This window comes from Drosophila miranda, chromosome XR, assembly GCF_003369915.1.
Source record: "Drosophila miranda strain MSH22 chromosome XR, D.miranda_PacBio2.1, whole genome shotgun sequence".
NCBI lineage: Eukaryota > Metazoa > Arthropoda > Insecta > Diptera > Drosophilidae > Drosophila > Drosophila miranda.
In genome coordinates, this window is record NC_046674.1 from 16,895,574 (window position 1) to 16,919,726 (window position 24,153).

Here is a 24,153-nt window from a genome sequence, read left to right on the forward strand (position 1 = left end):
TGATTTGCTTTTCCAATTTTTCATTGGTTCTGTGAGGGGCAATTTGTTTGTGCTCTGTGTTTTACCTTTGGCAATTTTCAAAGTAATTCAACTGGAATTGACTTTCCTTGAGACTGAAAAACTATTCGAAAGGTACTGTTCTGCTCTTTGGGTAATTGTTTTGTGTTTTGTGCTGTGTGTTGCTGTTTCTGTAAGAAATTTTTTTGTGTGCACCTCAATACACTTTCGAGCTGGAGTACAGGTACAGTGCGGTTCAAAGATATAGGAATAACAAAACTATGCTGATAGGGGATATTTCTTGACTACTAACTTTATCCTTTTATTGATTAAATTTGTATAAAAACTATACCCAAGCGAATCAACATTATTATATCCCATTATTTAGATACACTTTAGATGATTTCTATATCTATATCTATAACGGAACGTACTGTCCGAGCGTATCAACCTCAGAGCTGGGAGGCCCCAAACCGAAGCTCTTTATTGACTCAATCCTGGCAGCGTAAACTTTCTCATAGACAGTAACACGCAAACGCACCCAGTGTAATTCGATTTAGTTGTGTGAGTGTGCTGGCTGGCTGGATGGTTGGCTGGCTGGCGTTTGTGTTCCTGTCATGCATACCCAGTATTTCCGCCTCATTCTCTGGTGAAGCAGGCACTGGGCTGAAAGTCAAACTATGCACTTGACTTTGCGCTGCAGAGAAACTTTAACAAAACACTGAACGGGCCAGGGAAAGAGCTAGGGAAAGAGCCAGGACCAGAGCCACAGCAGAAACAACAATCAACACAGAACAATCTTAGCCGTTCCCTCCCTTGTGGGAGTAGCAGCAGGGAGGAAAAGGCAGGACTGACTACCTTTAGGCCTCGATCCAAGCGACAAACACACAAATTGCATGTCCGTGTCGGTGTCAGAAACCCACAACTGAAACCGAAAACTAAAACTTAAACTCACATGAAAGGCCAGCACATTCGAGAGGCTGGCAAAGATGGGCTCCGAGGCGAAGGCCAGGGTGTCCGCACTCTCCTCTACGGTGTGATAGATCTGGAGTATCTGCAGAAAGAGAGTACCAGAAAGGAGACCTTCGGAAAAGTAATTATCGATGGGGGAGACAGGGCCGGCACTCACTCTGGGATGGCGAAAGCGTTCTAGTGTCTTCACCGAGCTCTTGAGCAGCTCGGTTATGGTCTCCTTGCGACGCGGCTTGTGCAGCTTCTCCGCAACCTTTTTCTCGAAAATAAACACCGAGCATTCCTGCCAGAAAGAAACACGGGGAGCATTTCCATTTGTGGCAAGGAGTTTTCGTGCTTTTGGGTATTGGGAAACTCACCTTGTTGTCGCTTTTGCGGTACGCATCGTGTATGCGCCAGGCCAACTCTGGCCCGGCACAAGCCACCGGCTTGCCAATCTCAAAGTACTGCGTAATGGGATTGCCATCGGCGACACTCTGCGGCGTGGTGGCTGCGGCCACGTTGGTGCTTTTGAATTTGGCAAACATTGTGCCAGCGGGCATACCATCGATTAGCTTCGAGAATACATTCGAGAAGCTGCCCTGTCGCTTCGGGCCCGGCTGTACGGGCGCACTGCCGATAGTTGGGGCAGATCCGGCCCCTCCTCCAGCAACTGATGGATCCCCGAGTGTTGCACCTGGTACACTCGCGGGGGATGATGATGATGAAAGAGATGATAGACGTCCGCGTTGTCCAGCTCCAGCTCCTGTTCCTAATCCCACACCTGAGGCAGCGCCCACACCCACACCGCCCACACCGCTACCGATACCGACTCCAACGCCGACGCCCAATGCCACTCCATTAAATGTGTCGCATTTCGTTTGAATCACCGCCGCATCGCCAAGGCCGAGTCCATTCACGACACCACCACCACCGCCGGGGTAGAGAGACCCTCGCTTGAGAAGACTCACGTGCGGAGAGGGCGGGCAACCGATGGAGGAGACCTTGCTGCGCTCCGCTAGGCTTATGTCGAGCACCGTGCTGGCGCTCCGCTGCCGTGACGCAATCGTTCCCGGTCCCGCTCCCAGACCCACACCGACAGCAGCCACACCTCCGCCCAGACCTCCGCCTCCAAACTGCTGCTGCTGGCCAGCCCTGGCTGGTGAACCCGCTGCCACCGCTGCCGCTGCCACTGCACCTGAACCTGGACCACCACCCACTCCAACTCCGACTCCCACACCCCCTCCTACGCCCGCTCCTGGTCCTGGTCCCACTCCTGCCGCTGCACCGCCAGCCGGTGCTATTCCGATAGCGCTGCCACTGCGACCGCGTTGCACCTCCTCGACACTATCCAAACGAGAGAAAATTCTGGCCGCCGTTGTTGCCGTTGTCTTGGATGTCTGCCCAGCCGCCAATCAGGAGCCGCGTTTCCGCTTCCTTTCGCTGGCCTACGTAACAGTCGCTTGGTCGTCTCCTTGGAGCGCTGCTTTCCTTTCAAGTTCGTGGCTGCAATGAGGGGGAGCAGAAATATATATAGATTTCACTGTAATTGCGGCCACTTCACAGTACTCATCCGCCAACAGGCTACCGGGTTGGTCCGACAACGGAGTCATGAGCCGGAGCCGGAGCCCGGCTGAAAGCTCGAAACCCTCATTGCACTGACACTTAATGCGCTTATCGGCGCCGACTTTGTGTTCCATTCATACGTTCATTAAGTGCCAGAAAAGCGAGGGTTAAACTCGTTTGCTAGAATCCCTAGTAGCCATCGGTAGTAGCCCAACAGTAATATACATTTACTGCGAATCACCTTCAGATGCATTGTCATAACAGGCTCTGTGCTTTTATACAAAAATAACTAATAGTTGGCTAACATTTAAATTTGGAACCACCTCTCTCCGGGGATCTCAAATCGAAACATTCATTCGATGCCATTGTGTAGAAACTAACGGAGGAAGAAATGGGCGAATACATCAAGAGTTTTGGTAATCAGTTTTTAATCAGTATTCTAGAATTCTTTAAATAGATACTGGCTTTAGCTCGCTCTACTCTCATGTAACACATACTAGAAGGAGAGATAGTTTAGTGAACTAGTTTACCTCAGCCAATAGTCGTAAATACATATCTCCCAGTTAAACTAGAACTAAGTAGAATTAAATATGGACAATCAGGCAGGCAAAAACTTTTCGATTTACTTTTGATAAATTTCTGTTTTTGCCAAACGCAAAACTTTTTTAGTTTTCAAAACGGAAACATTTTCCTGGTCGAAATGAGAAGTGAACGGCTTTTTATGCGAAACAAATCGCAATTTTAAAGGGAAAAAATATCTATAAATAGGACCTATAGACCCAACTTCCAATATTTTTTTTAAATAATTGGACAATGCAACAACAAAAACATCACAGACGATTTTTCACTAAATTGTGCGCTTAACAGGACATGAGAAAATGGGAGCACCTGAAAACGGAACGTTTCGGCTGTAAGCGCAGAAATGCGAAAGTCACTGAAAGCCGGAGCCTCCCTGAATGAATAATTTATTTTCAATAAAATTCAATTATTTTCCCCTTCTGCTGCCCCCTGCTGCCTAAATGAATTGAATAATTCATGGTTCCCCCGAAAATTCAGAATTCACATGTATAGTATATTCAGAAAACTATAGAAATTTTTGATAATAATGCAAAAACAAACATGATAATAAGGTCATAATTAATTGCCTATTTTAATTTGATTTTTTTTTGTTGTTTCATTACCTGATAACTCAGATTGAACGTGCGGGAATTTGTGGCTAGGTTTTTGCTTTGTGTGATTAAATGAATATTTAAATATTTAATAAAGCTAATTAAAAAGCACTTAGGGATAACTAGTAGCGTCTTTCCATTAATAATTTAATAATTGTAATACGAATCAAAGGTATATTTATTATTACACAAATATTTAAATCAATACCGCACCCAAATACGAGTAATATCGAGTATCTGTGCTCGTTTTGTTCGTTTTTTATGGCAGCATCCACCAATTAGAAGCTCCATAAGAGACAATGTGTGTGTTTTGTTTTTGCTAAAGCTCTTTTATCAAATGGACTGCAGAAATCCTGCAATCAAACGAACACACAGATGGCTGCCCGCAATCGGATAGTTTTTTGCAATAAATTGATATCAGAATAATGATTACATGACTCGCTGCACTCAAAGCATTGTTTTAACAGACAGATTTGTTTATAAAGAAAACTTTGGTCTAGCTTGTTATACAATTCTATTGAATTGTTGCCTTGCAACTGCACAATTAAAAAGTTAAATGAGTTTGGGTCCCCAACGCCAGGCCATTCAATACGGATATCTCGGTGTCTGTCTGCTTGTGGGAATGTTTGATCAAAAGAGAGGTGACGGAAACTTTTTATTCATTTATGATAACACGCTTAGCACATAATCTCTTTATTAATTACTGCATATAGCGACGGCAGAGAGGCAAAAGCTGGGTAAAGAAACAAAAAATCTGGCGGAAAATGCTTAAATGAAATTGCATAAATTTGTACTTCTAGACGTACTTCAGCAATTGGCCAAATGGAAACATGATGCAATTTGACTTGCAAAACATGTGTCAAATTCCCTGTTCATGCCACGAGGCACGTCGCATGCTTGCTGCATTGCCCATTCCCCTCCGTAGGAGTCTGCCTGCTGTTTTCGCTTGGTATACATTCTTTGTGCACTGAATTATTCAATGGAGGTAAACATTTTGGCAAGAGGCACCCAACGGTCGGAAAGCCAGCAAATCGACTTGAGACGTCTTACAGTCAGAGTCAAAGGAAGTCTAAGGGATGCGTGGGGGATGGGGCGGACAAACGAGGGTACATACATTTTCCAGTAAACGTAAAACTATTTAGTGAAAACATTTACCTTTTGGCTTTTTCCTGCCTTTTCCCAGGTACAGGACAGGGACTAGGGCGACCCAAGGATTTGGGCAAAGTAGCGTGAAATTTGTACGTTAAATAAATTGTGTTGATGGTAAACAAATAAAATATGAGAGCCGAGAAACTTGGCCGCATTGTGTGCTTAATGGTGTCTGTACTCAAACGGAACCAAGTTCCAACTGTGTAGAGGAGTCGGCAGCAGACGGACGGACTGAGAGACGAATGGCGACACTGGACAGGGACCGATGATGGCTAACAGACAGCCAGAATGGCAGCAGGAAAGCAGCAGGACGAGGGCACGGTAACATACCGATTGGCGGTGGCAACTTTCTAGGTCAGCATTTTGCAATCGAGGACAAACAAGCTTAAATATTTAAGACGGTTAAGCGAGGCGAACGAATGCGATTCGGTTTTATGGTATTCCGTTTGTAATCTACTCGCAAAAGTCCAGGGAATTTTATTTTGAATTGAATCATTTAGTGGGTTGGTTGGCTTTCTCAAAAAACTGTAAAAGAAATTTATGCCAGTGGAATCTAGGAATCCAGGAATCTAGAATTTATTCGGTATGGTAAGGTATGTTCTATAAAAACTAGCAAGGATAAATAAATCATTCAATTAACGGAGTTTGCGAACAAATAAAAGGGTGGACAGATCTTGTTTACTTGATTAATACAATATGTTCAATACATAAAATGAATACTAAATAAACAAACAACAAAAAAAAACAAACAAACAAAAGTGTATAAATTCATGTATTATCTCCAGGCATTAAATGAAAACTGAATAAATGTAATTAAATCGCAGCTGCCGAAACAATGCCAAATCCATACATTCTGTCTGTGTGTTGCTGTATCGTGAATGAAATTCATTTAATTTATTCCAACTCGAGAGGATTCCCATTTAAAATGCAGGCTTATAAAATGCGATGAAACTCACATTAAACGAGAAGCTGGCATACCCATATTGATTCTTCATTATTCTACTTTCGCGCCGTACGAGTCCCCACTTTCATCAGCGGAAAATGCGAGCTTTTAATGGTAGTGGCTTATCCATTGACCTGCTATCAAATTCCTAATAAATTTCATTGAAAAAGTTAGCGGACAAATTCGCTGTTAATTACAATTTGAATTTTATAAAGGCTCGCTCGCGCACCTAAGAGCAGGTGGTGGACGGTGCGGGCCTCAGGGTGGAAAGCTGTTAATGCGAGCAGCTCGTGGCCGGGACACGTGGACATGTGGCACGGGCCGGTTTTATTGATCGCGACATGAGCATGAACACGGAGATAAATGCGGATGCGGATGCGGATGCGGATGCGGATGAGAAAGTGGACGCGGACACGGAGGAGGATTTAGGGCACGGACTAAAGCATCCAAAATTAATTGATAAAAGTGTGTCGTAAACACAGACACCATAGAAAACATATATTCGATGGCAGAGACTATAAATACCCTTGCGGTCTCAGTATTTGTATGAATTCATTTTTTTTTCGTTGTAAAAAAACTTATTTGATTCAGGCAAAGTTAAGAATTTGATTAAAAAACCAGCTTTTTCGGAGAAATGATTCTGATTTTAATCAATGTAAGCTGTACAAATTCCTGGAGTTCACAAAAACTTTTCTTACTATGAAATCGAGGTGGTTCTGCATACATACGTACATATGTACTCGTTAGTCATGCAACAAAACAAACAACTATTCAAAATCGTAATACCCTCTGCATCTCTCCACAAAGAAGACTCCATCGAACGAAGCGAAGGGAAATCTGGTGAATGGCATAGAGCGAGAGAATTATTTTTGGCAACCAAGAAGCAGAGAGATTTGTGTGTTGTTGTTTTTTGTTGAATGTTATATTTTTGACAAAATGTGTCTGTATTTGTGCGCATTTAAGGTTCTGCTGAGCGTTAAATATATTTAGCCCAAAGTCAGACGAAGATGCGGCACAAAGGGCAGAACAAAAGGAAGCAACAGCAACAGCAACAGCGGCAGCATGTTGCCAAGCAAAGCGCTGATTGAAGACAAATACACACACACACACACACACAGTCAGATGGAAGGACAGAAAGACAGGCAGGACAGAAACGAACAGACACAGTAGCCAAAACAAACACACGCACAGGCACAGGCACACAGATGTCTCAATTAGAAAAAAAGATATGACGGTCCCTTTAGCCATGGACAAACACACACACACACACATGACAGCGGGGGTTGTGTGTGGCAGTTAGGGCCACTGTGACTGTGCCCCATCTTTTGTTTGCATTCTCCTCGTTTATACATAGTCCGCCTTGCTCGAGAGAGAGAGAGAGAGGGAGAGGGGGGCAAAGGCCAGCGCTACAGATGTGTGTTGGTTGCGTGACACGAAAACAAAAAGACATGAAGCTCTCATCGGCCAGACATCTCTGCTGAAAAGCACTGTGAAATGATAACTGTACAAATTTCCATAGCATACTTTCGAGCGTAATGCTACTGCTCCTCCCACTCCGGCCCGAAAGCACATTTTTGGGATTGCAATCAGTATGGATAAACTGCCATTCCTCGGATGCCTTCGAGCAGGTGAATTTCCATAGTATACATTCGAGAGTGCCTCCTGTTGCAACTGCAGCAGCTGCTTACCTGCTAATTACGCCTCAGGAAGGTGGGTTCTCTCTGTTTCGAAATGGGCTAATAATCTTATACAACTGAGAGCACTCTTAACGGGGAATAGCAGGGGCAGGGGGCAGAGTTCAATACTCCTGCCCTGTCATTGGTCTTGGGTCTCATCTCATCCCCCTACTCGGTGGGAATGGCCCCTCGAGCCAAATGCGCACATTTGCATATTACGTATACGGCACGTGAAACGTGCCCAGGGAGCAGAGCTGTTGCTTCTGCTGCGTCTCCTTCTGCGCCCCTGCTACTGCCACTGCTGCTGCTGCTGCTGTCACTGTGGCATTATGGGCTGCTTAATTAAATCTTTTGCGTAATTTGTTTAGTTATCCTCCATAGTATCCACTTGAAAATTGAATGGAACTGTGTGTGTGCGTGAGCGGGGCTAAGTGTCTGTCCTTAGTGGGGATGAGATCGAAACAAAAGCTGCTTAAGCATTTGCTTAAGTGTTGCAGACGAGCGATGGTAATTGAATTGTGGCTAACTGCAACTTCAATAGCAGCAGAAGCAGCAACAGCAACAACACAATTGTGGCATAATTATTGTATACAAGAGGCCGCCAAGGACCGTAAACTGTTGCCTCAGACCCCCCAAATCAAGTTATGAAGCTCATTTTAGAACAGCCACAAGCCGCCGAAGCACTAATTAGAAGCATTGTATCTATACGATGAGGATTGCCAGAAGAAAAAATGAGGTTTAGATAGATCCTTCTAACCCTTTCTAATTGGTAGGAAATTACAATTCTGGTTCTGGCTGTAGTACAAATAGCCAAACAGAAGATATCAAGTTGGTCTCGGATGCGTACTGTTGGCACACTTGTACGGTCTACCGGGCTGGTATCCATTCGCATTAAGAAGAATGGGCAATTAGTTTGTCTCTGGCGAAGTGTTGCTACTGAGAGGCGATTCCTCTTTTGGTTGCTTTTGTTATTCTTCCGCGTGCGTGAGCACAATATGTTGCCATGTTTGGCTAGGCGGCTTGATTGCCAGGCCAATATGCGTAAAAGTCAGGCCTCACTGCGTTAATATGTTTGTTTGGGGGCCAGTGGCAGCGCCTGGACTGAATGCCTGGCTCCTGAGTAATCAGTTTTCAATAATGCCGCTTCATTCCGGTATTTAACAGCTTAAGCAACAGCAACAGCACCAGCACCCGCACTAGCAGCTCAGCTCTCTAGAACGAGCTGTCGAAGCGTGGGCGAAACGCCTGTTTACACGGCGTTAAGACATCGAGCGCCAATCTGCAGATGCCATTCTGGATGGAAATTGAATTTGATTGCTTATTAGTGCACACGCAACATGAATTTTAATATGCCATGCCCCAGCATATGCCTGAAATCGCATTCATTTAGAATCCAAATTAATTTTATTGTAGCCAGCATTCGCATTCAATGCGAAATTAAATCTAGACTTTGGAGAATGCTTGGGTTTCGTTTTGTGTCGATATAATTAAAGCATTGACTCAAAAAAGATTTGATTTCATTGGTATTTAATTTGTTAAATTTATGAATGATTGTGGGGTTGAAATGAAGGTATGGCAAGAAGATATCTAGACAGCAAGAGGTCTACTGCCTGCGCGCCAAAAATACTCAGGATATCAACGAAATTGAGAACTTGATATGCCTCACGATGCTCAGCCTCCACCAGAATATGGAGCGATCCTTTTGTGAGGTTTGCCGAATAAGTGTACGATTTGGAATGTTCTTACGTGTTAAATTGAATATTGAATTTTGATGTAAACCACAAGAGAATATAGAATTTGCTCTTCTACGTTTCTATCATTAGGAAGGAAGACAATTAGACACGTTCTTTAGAATTCTACGAGTGTAAAATAGCAATATTAAAAATATTAAATGATAATGAAAGTTTTCAGATGGAGATGAACTTTTGCTCAACTTTTTGACACTCCTCGGAACTGACACGTATTCCCCAAGCTCCACAAACACACAAAACCCAAAACCCAAATACCACATTTATGGTTGGCACGAGCCTAAAGAGACATTGTTTTCCTGAAAATTGCAATGCAATTTTCCGACTAGTGGCAAACCCCAACCACAGTTCATAATTTTCGCAAATAAATTGGACCAGCAATGTACAGAAATTCGAGGCAGCAGAAATATGTTTGCTAGTGCAAATGGAAGAACCATTTTTGATATTCAATTTACGCTCCCCAGCCACCCCCATAGAGAGAAGGCAGCCTAATTAATATTGTGAAAACAGAGAGGAGGAGAAGAGTCGTGTGGAGCAGAGGAATCAATCGCATATATTTTCCACAATTTTCAGGGAAAATTATGAATATCAGAAATGCAGTTTGCCAGGCGACAATGAAATGCAAATTGTTTCAGCGAACAATTTTTGGTAAATATATTTCTAGCAGCAACTTTGCGAGGCCATGTGTGCGTCGAAAACTAATCGAGCGGAATTTTCAGGGAAATAGTGTTATTCAAGAGTAGGAGGAGTTTCTGAAGCTCACATAGGGCAACATGGTGATTGTGTGTGCTCTTGCAGGAGACTAGCTCTCGTATGATTTTAATATGGTTAAAAACCTAACAAGGACTTTTACGTGACGGAAAAGCAGTCACCTGGGAACCAGCTAAATGTTAGCTAACTGTTAGGCAAACGGCCTTACTGGCCCCCAGACGAGCAGTTAAATTTATCAATTAGTTAGCATACTTTTAAACTTGAATGAAAATTAAAGCATCTGACCTTGAAATCACATTTACAACGCTTTTTCCCTCAGTGCCTCCTAAAAACTTCCTTTAGAACTATGTTTCTAACCTCTCACCAGGCTAGGAATCATGCAAATTGTTCTAAATGAAGTTTAGAGTGGATTTTGTGTGCTTTTATTCGCTGTGTGAGTAAAAACAAACTTTCTGACAGCAAAACCATTGTAAAAACGATAAACGCAGACGTGTAAAAAGGCAAAAACCGGTAAAAAAAATGTGTGTGTTATCTTCGTCAACTCTGGCAGCACTCAATTATGTGCATAAATGCAGTACTAAAAAAAACCATGCACCCACAGTCACCCCCATTAATATACGTACACATACCAGACACCGACCTGGAAGCGAACAGCAGAACAGCAGAACACAAGAAGGACAAAAAAAGAACAGCAAACAAAAGCCTGCAGCCCCCGCCCCGCACAAACAACACCCAAAGAAGTATTGTACATGCACACACACATTGAATGCTAAAAGTTTTCCTCCACCACTGCAAGCCCCTCTACAATGCCTCGAATGACTTAATGGCATTTAGGGGGCAAAAGTAGAAATTATTTTAAATTGCAGAGTCCAGAACTTAGAGGACTTGCCGTTGCCCAGAGCAAAACAAATTACAAATTATGTCATTACGCGGGGTTTTCTTGCCGTTTTCTTTTTGTTCAAACAATTGCGTCTAAAAATAAAAACATAATTTAAGTTTCCTGTTGCTGCAGCAGGTATCCAAAATCACTCAAAATTGGCAACATGCTCAAGCTTCTCTCCTTCTCCTGTTCGTGCTCCTGCCCCAGCGCTCCAGCGCCCCACCGCTTTTTGCGTTCGCGTTCGCGTTCGCTTCTACTTATAACTTTTGATTTCAGGCGAAATTATAAGCCAGAAATTTGCATAAGTTTGAGGAGAAATTTTATGCCAGAGATGGCAAAAACAAAACCTACGTCGAGTGGCTGATGCAAAAAATATTGCACTGAGGGAAGTCGTGGGAGGAAGTGGAACACTTTCCAGCAGATTGTTTTTCCTTTGGCACGCTTATTGAGTTGCATAATAATAATAGCACCCTCTTGCGCTTTGACCTAAATATTCCATTGAATGTTGTTGTTTTGGAGGATGCTCAAACCATCAAAGGACCCCTTTTTTCTAACCGAGTAATTAAACACGAAAATGTTTATTTTCCCTTTCGCGACTCGCGACTTTGCATTGCTTTGCTGGGTCGTTATTCTGCTTTAATATCTGGAATTCAACACAGAAATATTTGCATCGATTTCGCTCGAAGATTTTTCTATGTCAAAAGACTAAAGTATCGAAAAGAAGTCATTGTAAAAATTTCATTCAATTCGATTCCATTTCCTACTGCGATTCACAATTCTTTTGTTATGTTCTTTCTAACAAAATAATATGATATCAATCGATGCCAGTTCTATTGTGAGTCTATTCATAATACAAAAGTAATGTTTTCTTTCTTAAAAATATAGATAAATTATATATAGAAATTTTTTATTAAATTATATATCAAATTTACTTATTATATAAATAAATACATACATATGTACAGATATATCGAAAAAAAAATGCCAAAATATTGAAATTATTAAATACAATTTAATTGGATTTATAAGAAAAATGGGAGAAATATATTGCCCTAAATAATGGAATTGATCATCTAGGCTTTCATATATAATTTATTGAAAGATTTTAATGGAAGGGACACCCATATAAGAATTTAAAAGTAAAAGTAAACCAAAAACCAAAATCAACGGATTAAAGCACTATTCTTGATATTTGAACTTTCCTTTGCACCAAAATCTTGTATTAAAATGTACCCTTAAGGCAGACAAATTAAAATGTTGTCAGAGAGATGGATTACTTAAAACCAAAGCTTAACAAGCGGAAAACTTAAGACTTTTCCTTTGTTATTACTCACATTTTATGCTACACTCGGGCGAACTTTATACGTGTGAAAGAAATCGTAAGCAAATTTTACTTTAAAGAAAGACAGACAAATAAATATTTATTATTCTTGACTTAATGAATTTTTCTTTCTGTATTTACAGAACTCTAAATCAATAACTTTAAGCCCCTCCAGAAGGTCATGGACTCTGCCCTTCAAAAACGAAAAATACTGTCCATCAAACATCTGTCCTCGACATTCGCCCCAAAATCACTAATTAATTAACAGAGAGAGCAGCTTAACGATGGACCCACAAAATCCAGCAAATTCCTGCCAATGGTGGTACTTTTTAATTAGTTCCCTTTATGGCAGAAGTTATGTGAGCGTTTAACGCATTTTGACAGTCGAAATCAAAAGACAAAAGTCAGAGCGGAATGCTTTCAGAAAATTTAAATGTTTTGAATGCGGTTTTGCAGTTTTCAGTGGAATTCGAGATTTGTTAACTCACCTGAAATGGCCAGGAATATGCCACACACCACAACAGGAACCACACGGATCACAATCCAAGCCCAGACCGACACCGACACTGAGCTGTGGCATATAAAAAATACATTCTCTCTTTTATGATGACATGGAACACGGTCGAAAGTTTCAGAAAGTTTTAGAAATTTCACATAATAAAGTTCCCAGAAATTTATCCTGCTCGATTTTTGAAGAGATTTATGCTCCACAAATTTGAGGAAAATAAAAAGTCACTTTTATAAAAAAAAACAAAAAAAAAGATTGGAATGAAAAGCTGGGAAATCCATTCACATTTTAAGCATACAAAAAATTAACGGCACATTTAACGGTCAACGCTCATGCGACTCTGAATGGCAGGCAGTCCGCCGTTTTTGGGTTCGGCACAAAAAAAAAGCGGCACTACGACAACGGCAGCATTTTCAAAATATTTAAACGCGTTTATAGGCAGCACATCTCCTTCGCTCTTTCACTCTATTCTGGAGTGAGGGGAGTACAGGTGTACATTAGTACAGCATATGTGTGTTTTATACCTGAAACTTCTCTCTCCTGTGTGCTTATATATGAGTGTGAGTGTATTTAGCTGACCGTTGCGATATGCCTTTTGGCTGATTTGTCGATTTCCCACTGAAGCTGAAGCAGAAGCTGAATCTAAATGCTCCCGTTCACAATCCTGGCACGTTCGCACGCCGTGAAGTCCCCAAACAGACTAAGTGCCGTGCCTGACTCCGGCGCGAGGCGATGCGACGTGTGCCGCCGCGAAGCAACAGCTAGAAAAAGTCCCAATCAAACGTAAAAATGTCCCTAAACTGTTGCGCAAAGAGGGGAAGTCCCGAAACCCGTAACCGAAAGACCCCGACCCCAGTAACAGTAGTCCCAGTCCCACAGTTTCAAAGCCAGACAGCCGCGCCGCACTCTCGTACATGTACTAAAAAAGAGGAGGCGGTGGCCAGTGCGCAGGCGCCATAAAGAGGGGCGACTCCAGGCCAAGAACAGCTGAGAAGCAACAGTTTGTTGTGGCAAGGGAAGGCGCGGGAGTCGGAGCAGAGACAGGCAGCCAGCCGCCGGTTGCCAGAAGTGGGTCTCTCAGTCAATGTCACACTCGTGGAGTTTTATACTTGGAAGGGCATGTAAATGGGCTTTTCGTAGGGGGGTGGGCGGTGGAAGGAGCATGGTGGATTTTAGACCAAGACCAGGGCCAGGAGCAGGACGAATACGAGAACCGAGGCCGTTTGGCAGCTGATTTGACTTTCACGCTTGTTGCGCACCCTTCACCCAGCTGGCATGCTGGCGGGTGTCGGTTGCCATTTGAAAAGTGCGTTCCGAAGCGGGGCAATTATGCCAAGCAGTCGGTGGCTATGAGCTTTCGCGTTGAAAGGGAGCATCATGTGGCGACTGGACCAGGCGCTACCTCTCCTCTGCTGCAATTAGTATGCAGAGCAAGAACATTAACGCAATTTTATTTGCACATTAAGAAGAGCAGTATCAGCAGAAGCAACATCAGCAGCTGCGGCAGCAGGTGACCTCTGACCCGAGCCCCAGACGAACGTCGCGGACGTGACGCACATATATCAGGTGTATTTAATTAGTTGGCAATTTTTATTCCACACATGAACTCCCGCGTCCTGTCGCCAAAGTTTACTTTATCTTTCCGTTCATTGTTTCTCCACCGCCGGCGCGTGGCGGTCGGGACGTTAGTCAACACTGATTACTGTCTGCTTTTTTTGATTGCGATGACAAAGCAATGGGCGATAAATGCACGATCATAACGGGGGAATCGATAAAGCAGGGCTGCATTTTGCTATTAAGGGTACTTCAATTTGCTGAGGGCACTTCATTTTGTTTGTGGCTTTTTTGTAGAATTGTTATATAGCCTCAAGGTAAGCATTTCATTTCTAAACGTAATTAAAAACTTGCACAGCCTTTCCGCACGGCTGGCCCTAATGAAGCTTAATAATTGAGCAAGCTATTAATAAATATTTGTTCAATTAGCAAAGTACTCACAGATGCACTGAAATTAATGGCAAGGCTAAATCGTAAGGTCATCTGGCAAAAGTGGCACCACCAGCAACAGCAAAAGCAACAGCAACAGGAGAAGCAACAGCAAAAGCAAAGCGAAACGAAGCGAAAGCACTTGCCACTTGCCCTGGCGCCCTAGCGCCCTGCCGCAGTTGATTGCGACGCTTCTTTATAAATAACGCCCCAGCAAGTATGCAGGATAAAATGTGAGCTGCGGCCCTTGAGTTGCATGCCCCCCACCCCCACCGCCCCACACACACACACACAGAGTTGCTTTCCCTCTATGGCATGATGGGTGGTGGTCTGCCAGTCCCGTTCACATTTTCCCGTTCCCATAGCCGTGTGTTTGCTTTCTATGTTTTTCCTATGCTGTTTGCTTTGCGTTACACACAAGCAGCACCGACAGCATCAGCAACAGCTTTTGTGTTTATTCAAAGACGAAGGAGGGGGCAGCTGGGGGGCCTGAAAACGGATAAACGGTCGTATGCCAGCCAGCTTCCAGCTTCCAGTTGCATTCGCGATGGCTAATGGCCTGCATCAATGCATCAGCTATTTATTCGCCAGCCATCTAGGCGATCAGACCTACGGGTGGTTCCACAGGTGAAATAAATACAAATACATACATAAAAATACATATGCACGACAATAAAGATCTCGTTTCAAAAAAAATAATACGATATGGATATGTTTTGCTGGAAAAGTTCAAGTGCCGTGCCGCTTGATTGTTCGGTTTTTAATTCTGCGGCTTCTGCCGCTGAATTGATGTGAATATTTTATGGCTGCCCCCACAAACCAAATATATACATACATAAAATACAATGTAAGTAATGTGCGGAAATCAAAACTGAAAGCCCTGTCGAGCAGTCATTACATTTGTACGCCCAACCACAGCAGCCGCAAAGAACAACAAATCATTTCCGTTTCCGCTTCTGCCTATAAAAACAAGTCAAGTCAGAAATTTTTTGAATACATTTTGGTGCGCTCTTGCGGGCAGGGTTTGATTTAAATGATTTTTAAAATATGTATGTACTTTGCTATCACTTTGAGCATTGAATTTTGCTGAAGTTCCATTTTTTGTTTAAGAATTTATGATATTTTCACTATCATCATCAGTAGGGGTATCAATGCATGAATGTACATTTTAGCTACAGAAGATTCAGCCCCCATTTAACGACCAGAAAGGGAACCTACGCATATGCATATATGTATATGTATGTGTATTGATGTATTGATTGATTTTGGTCCAATTCAAATATGAAGTGAACTAAATTATGCGTTCATACATGTACTTGCTGTGGGCGCTTTGGTTTGTTAGCAAAACAATTTGAAAATTTAGGTTGATTTCTGTGCTCGTACACAAAATTAATTGACCGAGTTTGCTTGGTCGCCCGTTTGTGGGGACAGGACAATTAGGTTTTGGGGCAATTCCATGCCGATATGCCGACATGCCGGACATGCCGGACATGCACAACGACAGCGTACAGTACAGTGACCACAGAAGCCAGCTATGACGATGGACCGTTCTCCACCTCTCTTTTTCTGGTCATTAGTGTGGCATAATAACAATTACAACAGCAACAAGCGGTAGTAACAAAGCCATTTTACACTGGCCTACGCACAACGGCCTACACAATACACACAGATAGGGTAATACAAACATGAAAGTTAATTAAACCGAAAGCAGACTGACATGAATTTATATGGTCTAATAATATGCCACTATCCCGAGGGCGAAGGACCTCGCAGCAACAGCAGCAGCATCCTCCCTCCCTCCCGTAGCCGCAGGCCACCCACAGATCTCTCCCACCACAGCTCTCCCTCTCTCTCAGCGCTTCTCTTGTCCTAGCAGGTCCTAGTAGATTTACATGGTCCTGTGTGGTGGGGACGGGGGGGATTACGCTTCGGTTAATAGCAGACAATAATTAAAAGTGACAAGTAAATTAGTTTCTGCCGTCAAACTGATTGTGAAAAGAATACACCGTCGGTCGGTGCAGGCGCTGATGGCTGGTGGCTGGTGGCAGTGCGTTTAGCAATTTTTATTAGCTACCAAACAACGGCTTCAGCAATCACCGTCTCGCTCCGTACGGCGGAAGCGATACGGCTAAGAGTTTCCGGTTTTGGGTATTCGCACCTGCCCCGGCAGGAGCATGCGTTGTGCGTTCACCGATGGGCTTTTGGCGATGTTTTATTCATGCTACTATTAACAGATTTTATCACGCTACAAATATGCACTACAGGGCGTATGCATAATAAATTGCAGACACTGCCGGGCATTGTTCTCCACTGCTTCTGCCTCCTGCCTGCCACATTCTGCTGCTCCTTGGTTATTGCTGCAGCAGCTGCTCTCTCGCACGCCGCTGAATCTGTGCCGCATTTCGCGGCAATCTTTGGTCTCATTTTATGAGGGGACGCATTTTTATTTTATGACCTTGTTTATGCCTGTCACATGGCCCAAAGTCTTTAAAAACCAACCACAACTTTGATGAACTCGTAAAAACCACCAAAGAAACGAATAAGTGCCCACGAATTAGTTTTGCCCCCAGAGGGTTTCGACCAATAGTTACTCAGCGATTGATTGTATGAATAATGAGAAGAAGTGAAGAAGAATTGATTGAAATTGTCATACAAAAAAAGGCATACACAATCATATATTCCCTGCGTTAATTGGTCTTTTATAGAAAATAAAGAACTCTTATGTTTCTCTTATATTTCTTCTAATATCAATTCTATGGGTTTCCCGCAGTAATCTGATAAACAGAGTTCTTCCCTGCAACTAAATTTCAATTAAACCGAAGATATTTTTTAGCATTCTCCAATGCTCTTCCATACATCCACCAAATAATATGTACAGACCAAAACGAAAGCTTACAGAACATCTGAAAAATTCTCTGAAATTATTCTAGCACTCCAACAAGTAGCGTGTTCTGGTGGCCCTGCCCTCTGCTCCGAGGGACGTCTGTCTGCTGCTCCTGCTGTTGCTGCTTCTGCTGCTATTCATGGTGCTGCTTCCGATGCCTCTTCATGAATGAGTGAATAAATTCCAAAAATGGATGTCAAAAAAGCGTCACAGAGAAATTAATGATGACTTTTATACGCGAGCAATTCATGGCATTTTTATAATAAACCCTCACGCACATACATACAGCCGCACACCCACACACACACACACACACAGATACACATCCATACGCACAAGATACCTTTAATTTGATTTCGAACGAAAAAGAAAGCGAACAAAAATGTGGGAAATATTTCTTTATATGAACGCATGAGAGAAATATTCAGAAAAAAATGGGATGACACATACAGGAAAGATGGAGAGAGGGAGGAAATGTATCCCAAAATCCGATATGTGCGTGCGGGTGTGCGTGTTTGTGGGTGTGTGAGGATTTTTTGTTGTGAGTTGGCGACTTTTTAAAAAGCTTTTTTATGCTCGTTTGCATATATGTATATCCTGATTTTGATGCCATTCAAAGTCAGTTTAGCAGCCATCATTCGATTTATAAAGCATAATAAGACAATCGGACTAAATTCTACGCTATGCACCGGCTGAGACCTTCTCCTCGGGCCAACTTGTCAGCTTCTGTCGGTTTCTTGGCCAGCAAGTCTTTTCAAGTATTTGCGACACAAAAGTTTCTTTCTTTCACTATTTTAAAACTAAAAGCCAAACTAAACAAAAGACCAATGAGAAGTGTCACCCAGAAGCCCAGAAATTTCTGTGGGAGGAGGCAGTGGATATAGCGGTCCTTGGTGAAGGTGACGTTGCGGTTGCAAAAGTTGTATTTTATTGGGATTGGAAAATTCCTGGAGTATAAATCATTTCCAAGAAATGCCATATTGCTTAGCAAAGTTTTGTGGTTCAGGTTTGACTAATAAGAAGAGGATTCATCTGGCTAGATTTATAATATCTGCATAAATATTAATAAATATGCTAACAAATATCCCACTTTTTATTGAATTATTCATGGCCTCAAATATTCAGAGCACACAAATGAGGTTATTTATTGGTGGCATTTCATTCATATAAAATTACATATTCGTAAAGTAAATTATCATAAAATAAAAGATAAATTCATTTATCGCTATTCGAGTAAAAATAAAGCAAAAGTTGAATTTATTTATAGCTACTCCTTATTCAATTGATTACATTTCCATTGAGTGGCTAATGAGATGTTTATAATTCACGGGAAATCAATTCAACAACAAGTAATTATTAATTGGCAGGAAAGTGGCAAATACCACTACCTTAAGTAGCTGAAAATATTTTTCCTGGAATTGTAACTAACTTAGAATAACCATCATCTCTACAATTCATTGTAACTTTCACTGCTGAAACGTTGCATTTCTTTAGAAATAGCTTTTAAAGTCATTAATTACATTTTAAGTCAGATAAATTATCATACTCATATGCTCGATGGAATTTCATTAGGCAGTAAGCCCCAACTTAATAGTCTGCCTCATAATCCTAAATGAATTAACACCATCTACCAAATTTAAAGCCGCAATTGAGTTTAGACGACCAGCTACCGTACCCGTACCGGTACCCGTACCCGTACCCGTATACCCGTAATCAAAGACAATCAATAAACTCATTTAACCCGATTAAATTAAGAACTTTTGTTTTGGTTGACAGACTTGAAAGGAAGGATCGAAAGGAGCGCCGTCCTTCGTCCCTTTTCTTGTGTCCGTTTTCTATTTGGCCGGTGTCCTTCGAGCCGTGCCGTGTCCTCCTTCCTTGTGGCCAAGAGTGCAATCAATTGCAAATTGAAAATTCAATTTTCGTTAATCCGCTTAAGCTAACGTTGTGCCATACCTCGTCCGTTTCATAATTGAACATTTTCCCAGCAACTCATACATGTATGCCATGCCGTATGAATAGTGTGCATCTATGTGTGTGTGGCTGGGGGGAGGGAATGTGGCACACAAGTTTTCGGTTAGCATGACGAGGTTTTTGCGGTTGCTGCTGTTGCAAGTGCAAACATTTTTGCAGCCAACCAAAAACCAAAGCAAAGGAAAAAGCAAACGCCAACATATTCTATTCGGTTTTGGTTGTTTCCCCTCGCTGCGCGAAAAAATCTGCTCAGTTCATGTAAATGGAGCCCGAAGCATTTTTGGCAAAGGGTTTTGATCCTGGATGGCGTGGGGGCCATCGGAATTCTAGTGCAAATGTTGACATTGAATTGGCTTCCGTTTTCGGAGAAAAAAGTCAGAAAAATTACTTGGAAGATTAAATCTACAAAGGCAAAAAGCTACAGGCGATTTTCTCTGTCCCCTGAGAGCCGTTCTATGCGCCATTCATTTCCTCTCCTCTCATTCGTTAGAAAGGTACAAAAATTTCAATTTAATTGCAAGTTAAATGTACAAAGGGAGGATACGAATCTAGACAGTAATTCCCTGCTGCCTCCCATCAAGGTCAAGGCTTTTCTGCTTTTGCTGCCTCGAAACTCGTCTGGGGACCTTTCATATCTTACGAGTATATGTATAGAGTCTGAACTTTTAATTAGTCCGCTGGTCGGAACAACAGACCGGAAATTAAGAGAGTGAACTGTTTGTGGGTGAGAGCAGACAGTCACTATATCTGTGTGCCGTGTGGTGTGTCCAGTGTCCAGTGTCCTGTGTGTTTTTATAAGCCCCCACACACGAGGCTGGGAATCCCGTCCAACACTGATGTCCTTTCCATGCAGGAAATACTTTAATAAGAACTTCAATGGTAGAGGCTGTAGCAGAGGCGACGCCTAGCAGCCAGACCAGACCAGTCCAGTCCAGACCAGAACCAGTGCTCAAAAGGTACCGCACCTCTTGCTCGCTGTTCATTTTGATGAGTGCATGGGGGGCGTTGCCGTGGGGACATCAGCTGTCATATGAAGTACATACTGTCTACTGCATGCGTGGACCGACTATTAATTAGCCTTTGTATTAAAGCAGCGCACAAACTGAAATGCATTTTTCACTGCCTGTTGCTTCTCGTTTTCCTCCTGAAGCTGCTGCTGCTGCTGCTGCTGCTTGCTCCACGTTCTTGCCCCATGAATGTCCAAATGGATGTTTATCCGTTGAAAAATGCATAAAAACGAGAACTCCGATGCGTACACGTATGCGAAGTGCATGCAAATGCTCTTGCAGCCAGGGGACGGAATGGGAGTAATTTTTGGGCAGTAAAAGGCATGTGAGAAGTGCTCGAATCGACTATGTTGCACCGTGTGGTTAGCCAAGGGTTCTCAGAAAAAATTCAGAAATTCATGGACAGAGGAATGTATGAGAAAATGATCCATGAGGGGCACACGAGATGAATATTTAAATTTTTAACGCAAGTTTTACTGGGGGAAAAAACCTTTTTTGACGCACTGCACTCATATGTCAGGAGAGTAGTGGTGCACACACCTGTCGCCGCCATTGGTACTGTCACCCAGTTGCAACCAAATACACTCTCCAAATCCCAGGTGTTCCCTGTATAAAAGCAATAACAACAATATGCATATTGCAAGGATACCATCTGGGGCAGTGCAAGAAGGACAGAGGGAGGGAGAGAGGAGGAGATGGCGAGAGTGATAGAGTGTGCAACAAGACTCCAGCCGCACAGGAAGCAGCGTAATCGCAGTTTGAGCTGCACTCGAGCAACATTTTGGGTGGTTTTGGCCACATCGTTAGTTCCGCACTTTGCTGTCTGCCACGTGCGGGGGTGGTACATCTGTGTGTGTGTGTGTGTGTGTGTGTGTGCCTGTGCGGGGGTGAGGCGTAGGTGTGGCACGTAGCTTGGATGGCCATGCAACTGCATTATTTGCAAACTTGCTACAGTGGCAGTCAACCATCTCCTGCGCCACAGATGAGCAAGCGGTTGTAAAAACTTCGCTCCGCAATATGCGACCCATCAAAAAGGAGCAGCAGCATCCGTTCTCTGTCTCTGTCTCTGTCTCTGTTTCAACGTCTCTATCTTCCTCGCTTTCTCCACATACACACACACATACAGACATGCCTACATCCATCCCACCTCTCTGTTCTTTACGCCTCACTTCTCTCTGTGCCACTAATTAGAGTCACGCAATGCGCAACGACATGCCACCGCTGCCTTTTGGGGGTCCTTTTATCTTACGTTTTAACTCGATTTCCGGCTTGATGCGCTTTTATTTGTGTCGATTGTCGGATGGCCGGAAATTAGTTTCGTTTATTCTTTGCTATGCCATATATTTTTGGCGTATATATCCCCTTTATTCCCTCTCTCTCTCTCTATGCGTGTAGGTGTGTGTATTTGTGTTTGTGTGTAGTCCACCAATTTCGACTATTTGCATGGCTGAAGGAGTTCAAGGAGAGAGGACGGCCTGCAATCAATTTACTGGAACTTGACTACGAATCGAAAGCTCCGCTGGGCCTGGCAGAGATGTGACCCATGGCCAGGCCATTTCCTCATATTTCTTTGGAAACTAGAGCAGACCAGCAGCAAAGCAAAGCCCAGAACAGCACTTTGGTTAATGAAAACTTACAGCAGCTTCCCCTCACTTGCCTGCAATTACACAACAGAACAGAACAGAACAGAGTTTCCCTCAAAAGAATGCTGAGAAATGTATCCAAAAGCATTTACACTTTGTGGTCAATAACGAAAACCATTCAATTTAAGTTATTTTTGCGAACTCCAGAAATTTAAAATTTGAGTTGTCTTTGGAAACTTTTTGTATCTACCGCATTTGGAAAGCTGAGAGTGGGTCCCGAATTTACATTGGCATTCGACTCTCGTGCTGTGGCTATGGCAATTTGCGTCAAGCCACAAAAAGCGACGTCGACACTCGTCTTCTCTCTGTATTATGGAGCAGAAGGACTTCGACGTAGTAGATGAAAGGGGTCGTCGTTGAGTCATCTCTGGGGGCCCACACGCAATGCCAATGGATTGTAAATGGAGGGCTGAGATTCGGTTTCGGCTTGTTAAAGTAGAAATAACAATTCCTAGAATTACAATAAAATTCAACGCAACAGCAACAATGGCAACAGGCTAAGTAGAGGCATTACCCTTTGGAAGCCAGCAGGGGCACCACCTCCGCCATGGCTGGCTGCCACTTGAAGCACTTTAAGCTGTTGCTGTCGTCTCAGTTGTCGGTCTTGGTTTCTGGGTCTTGGGTTCCAGGGTTTCAGCGTTTCTCGGCTCCTGCCGTACCGTACCGTGTCGTGTCGTGTCGCTGCGTGGCCACCTCACACCAGTTCTAATACAACAACGAGATTAAATGTCCTGTCGTAGCGGGCTTAGGCACTAATCCTGGGTCGATTCCATAGAGCGCATGGCATGGCCAGAGATTTGCTGTTGCGAGCCTTCGGGAGCCTTTCCTGTAGCCAAGTGCAAAGTTGAATTGCCTGATGCCTGATGCCTGATGCCTTTATGTCTGTGAAGTCTGCTCTCGGGTCTGGTGACTCTGTTTTGTGAATCAGAATAAACATTGGTTTTTGGTTGCCATTGCTGCTTATTGTGGAAGCAAACTGGCTCACTTCCTTGCCACAGTCACAGCCATCGCCATAGCGCCCGTTTGGAGTGTTGACGTCTGCACTTGTCCTCCTTCAGCGTCTGATGTTCCTGCACCCTTTCTCTCTCCTGCCACTGGCCAGCTGTGGAATAAGGCGTAGCTCCTCCTCCGCTTGCTTGCCTCTTGTCTCTCATGTCTGCATGCAATTCAATTTATTTTAGAACGCCTCATACGATAAATGGAAAGCTCGGTGTTCTACACTCTGCGAAAAATTGTGCCCAAAAGCTGATTTCATTACTCAACTCATCTTGGCGGCAATTCAGGCTAAACGATAATTTTCAAGAATTCAGCCACGTTTTCCCGTTTAAGATTACTTGTGGTACCCACTAATAAAATTATATTAAATACGTATGTACATGCGCAGCAGAGTTTTAATTTTGTTTTTAGTAAAGGTTGTACACAAGCAGTTGATTACATGACTGAGGAGAACCTATTGAAGTGCAAGTGAACACAAAGCCAGAGTAACGACAGGGGAACACCAAGACGGAAGAAACTCGAGGGAACTTTAAACCTAAGCTACGGACAAAGAGTGCAACAACAAAAAGAGGGAGACAGATGTTGACAGAAGTAACAGCGAATTAATACACTAACTATCAAATATTCACTATAGCATAATCGCAAAAAAAAACGCCTGTTTAGGTATGAGCTGTACAAAAACTGAATAAATTCGTCTACTAGCACTAACAAGAAGAAAAAAACACTACACATGAATTATAGATTCTTCATTAATATTGTTCCAGCTTTTGTATTGCTACCCATGAGAAGCGCATTAAACGGCCGTAAAACGTAGACAGAGGTAAATACGAGTATAGGCAACTCAGATAGTCAGAAATGGCCTAGATCATTCAGGTTGGCGCCTTATAGAGTGTACTAACTGGTTTGCTAAATTGGAATATATTTGCTACAGCGGAGTGTACGACCAACTGCAAAGTGCTCAAGCAATGCATTTTCTCTCAGTGTAAGTCAGAGCAAGATTGAAGAGCCTGCCTCTGTGCTCTGAGCCTCTTTAAATTTCATTAAAGT

At 43.0% G+C, this 24,153-nt stretch overlaps 2 protein-coding genes across 7 annotated transcripts in view; both read right to left on the minus strand.

Moving 5' to 3' along the window:
- LOC108153188 (SCY1-like protein 2) overlaps positions 1–2,285 on the minus strand; it is a 20,292-nt gene extending 18,007 nt beyond the window's left edge. For all 6 annotated transcript variants that reach the window (XM_017283002.2, XM_033388039.1, XM_033388040.1 and 3 more), the window contains exons 1-3: positions 1,329–2,285; positions 1,127–1,252; positions 953–1,051 (exon numbers count right to left, since the gene is read on the minus strand). In XM_017283002.2, the coding sequence (XP_017138491.1) occupies positions 953–1,051; positions 1,127–1,252; positions 1,329–1,511 (408 nt within the window). In that variant the 5' untranslated portion in view covers positions 1,512–2,285. The remainder of the gene's footprint in view (positions 1–952; positions 1,052–1,126; positions 1,253–1,328) is intronic.
- Positions 2,249–13,535, minus strand: LOC117186673. Its single transcript, XM_033387712.1, has 4 exons — positions 13,497–13,535; positions 13,144–13,319; positions 12,600–12,682; positions 2,249–2,454 (listed from the first exon to the last, which is right to left on the minus strand). The coding sequence occupies exons 1-4, from the start codon at positions 13,533–13,535 to the stop codon at positions 2,249–2,251; spliced, it is 504 nt and encodes a 167-aa protein (XP_033243603.1).
- Positions 13,536–24,153: the final 10,618 nt, after the last annotated feature.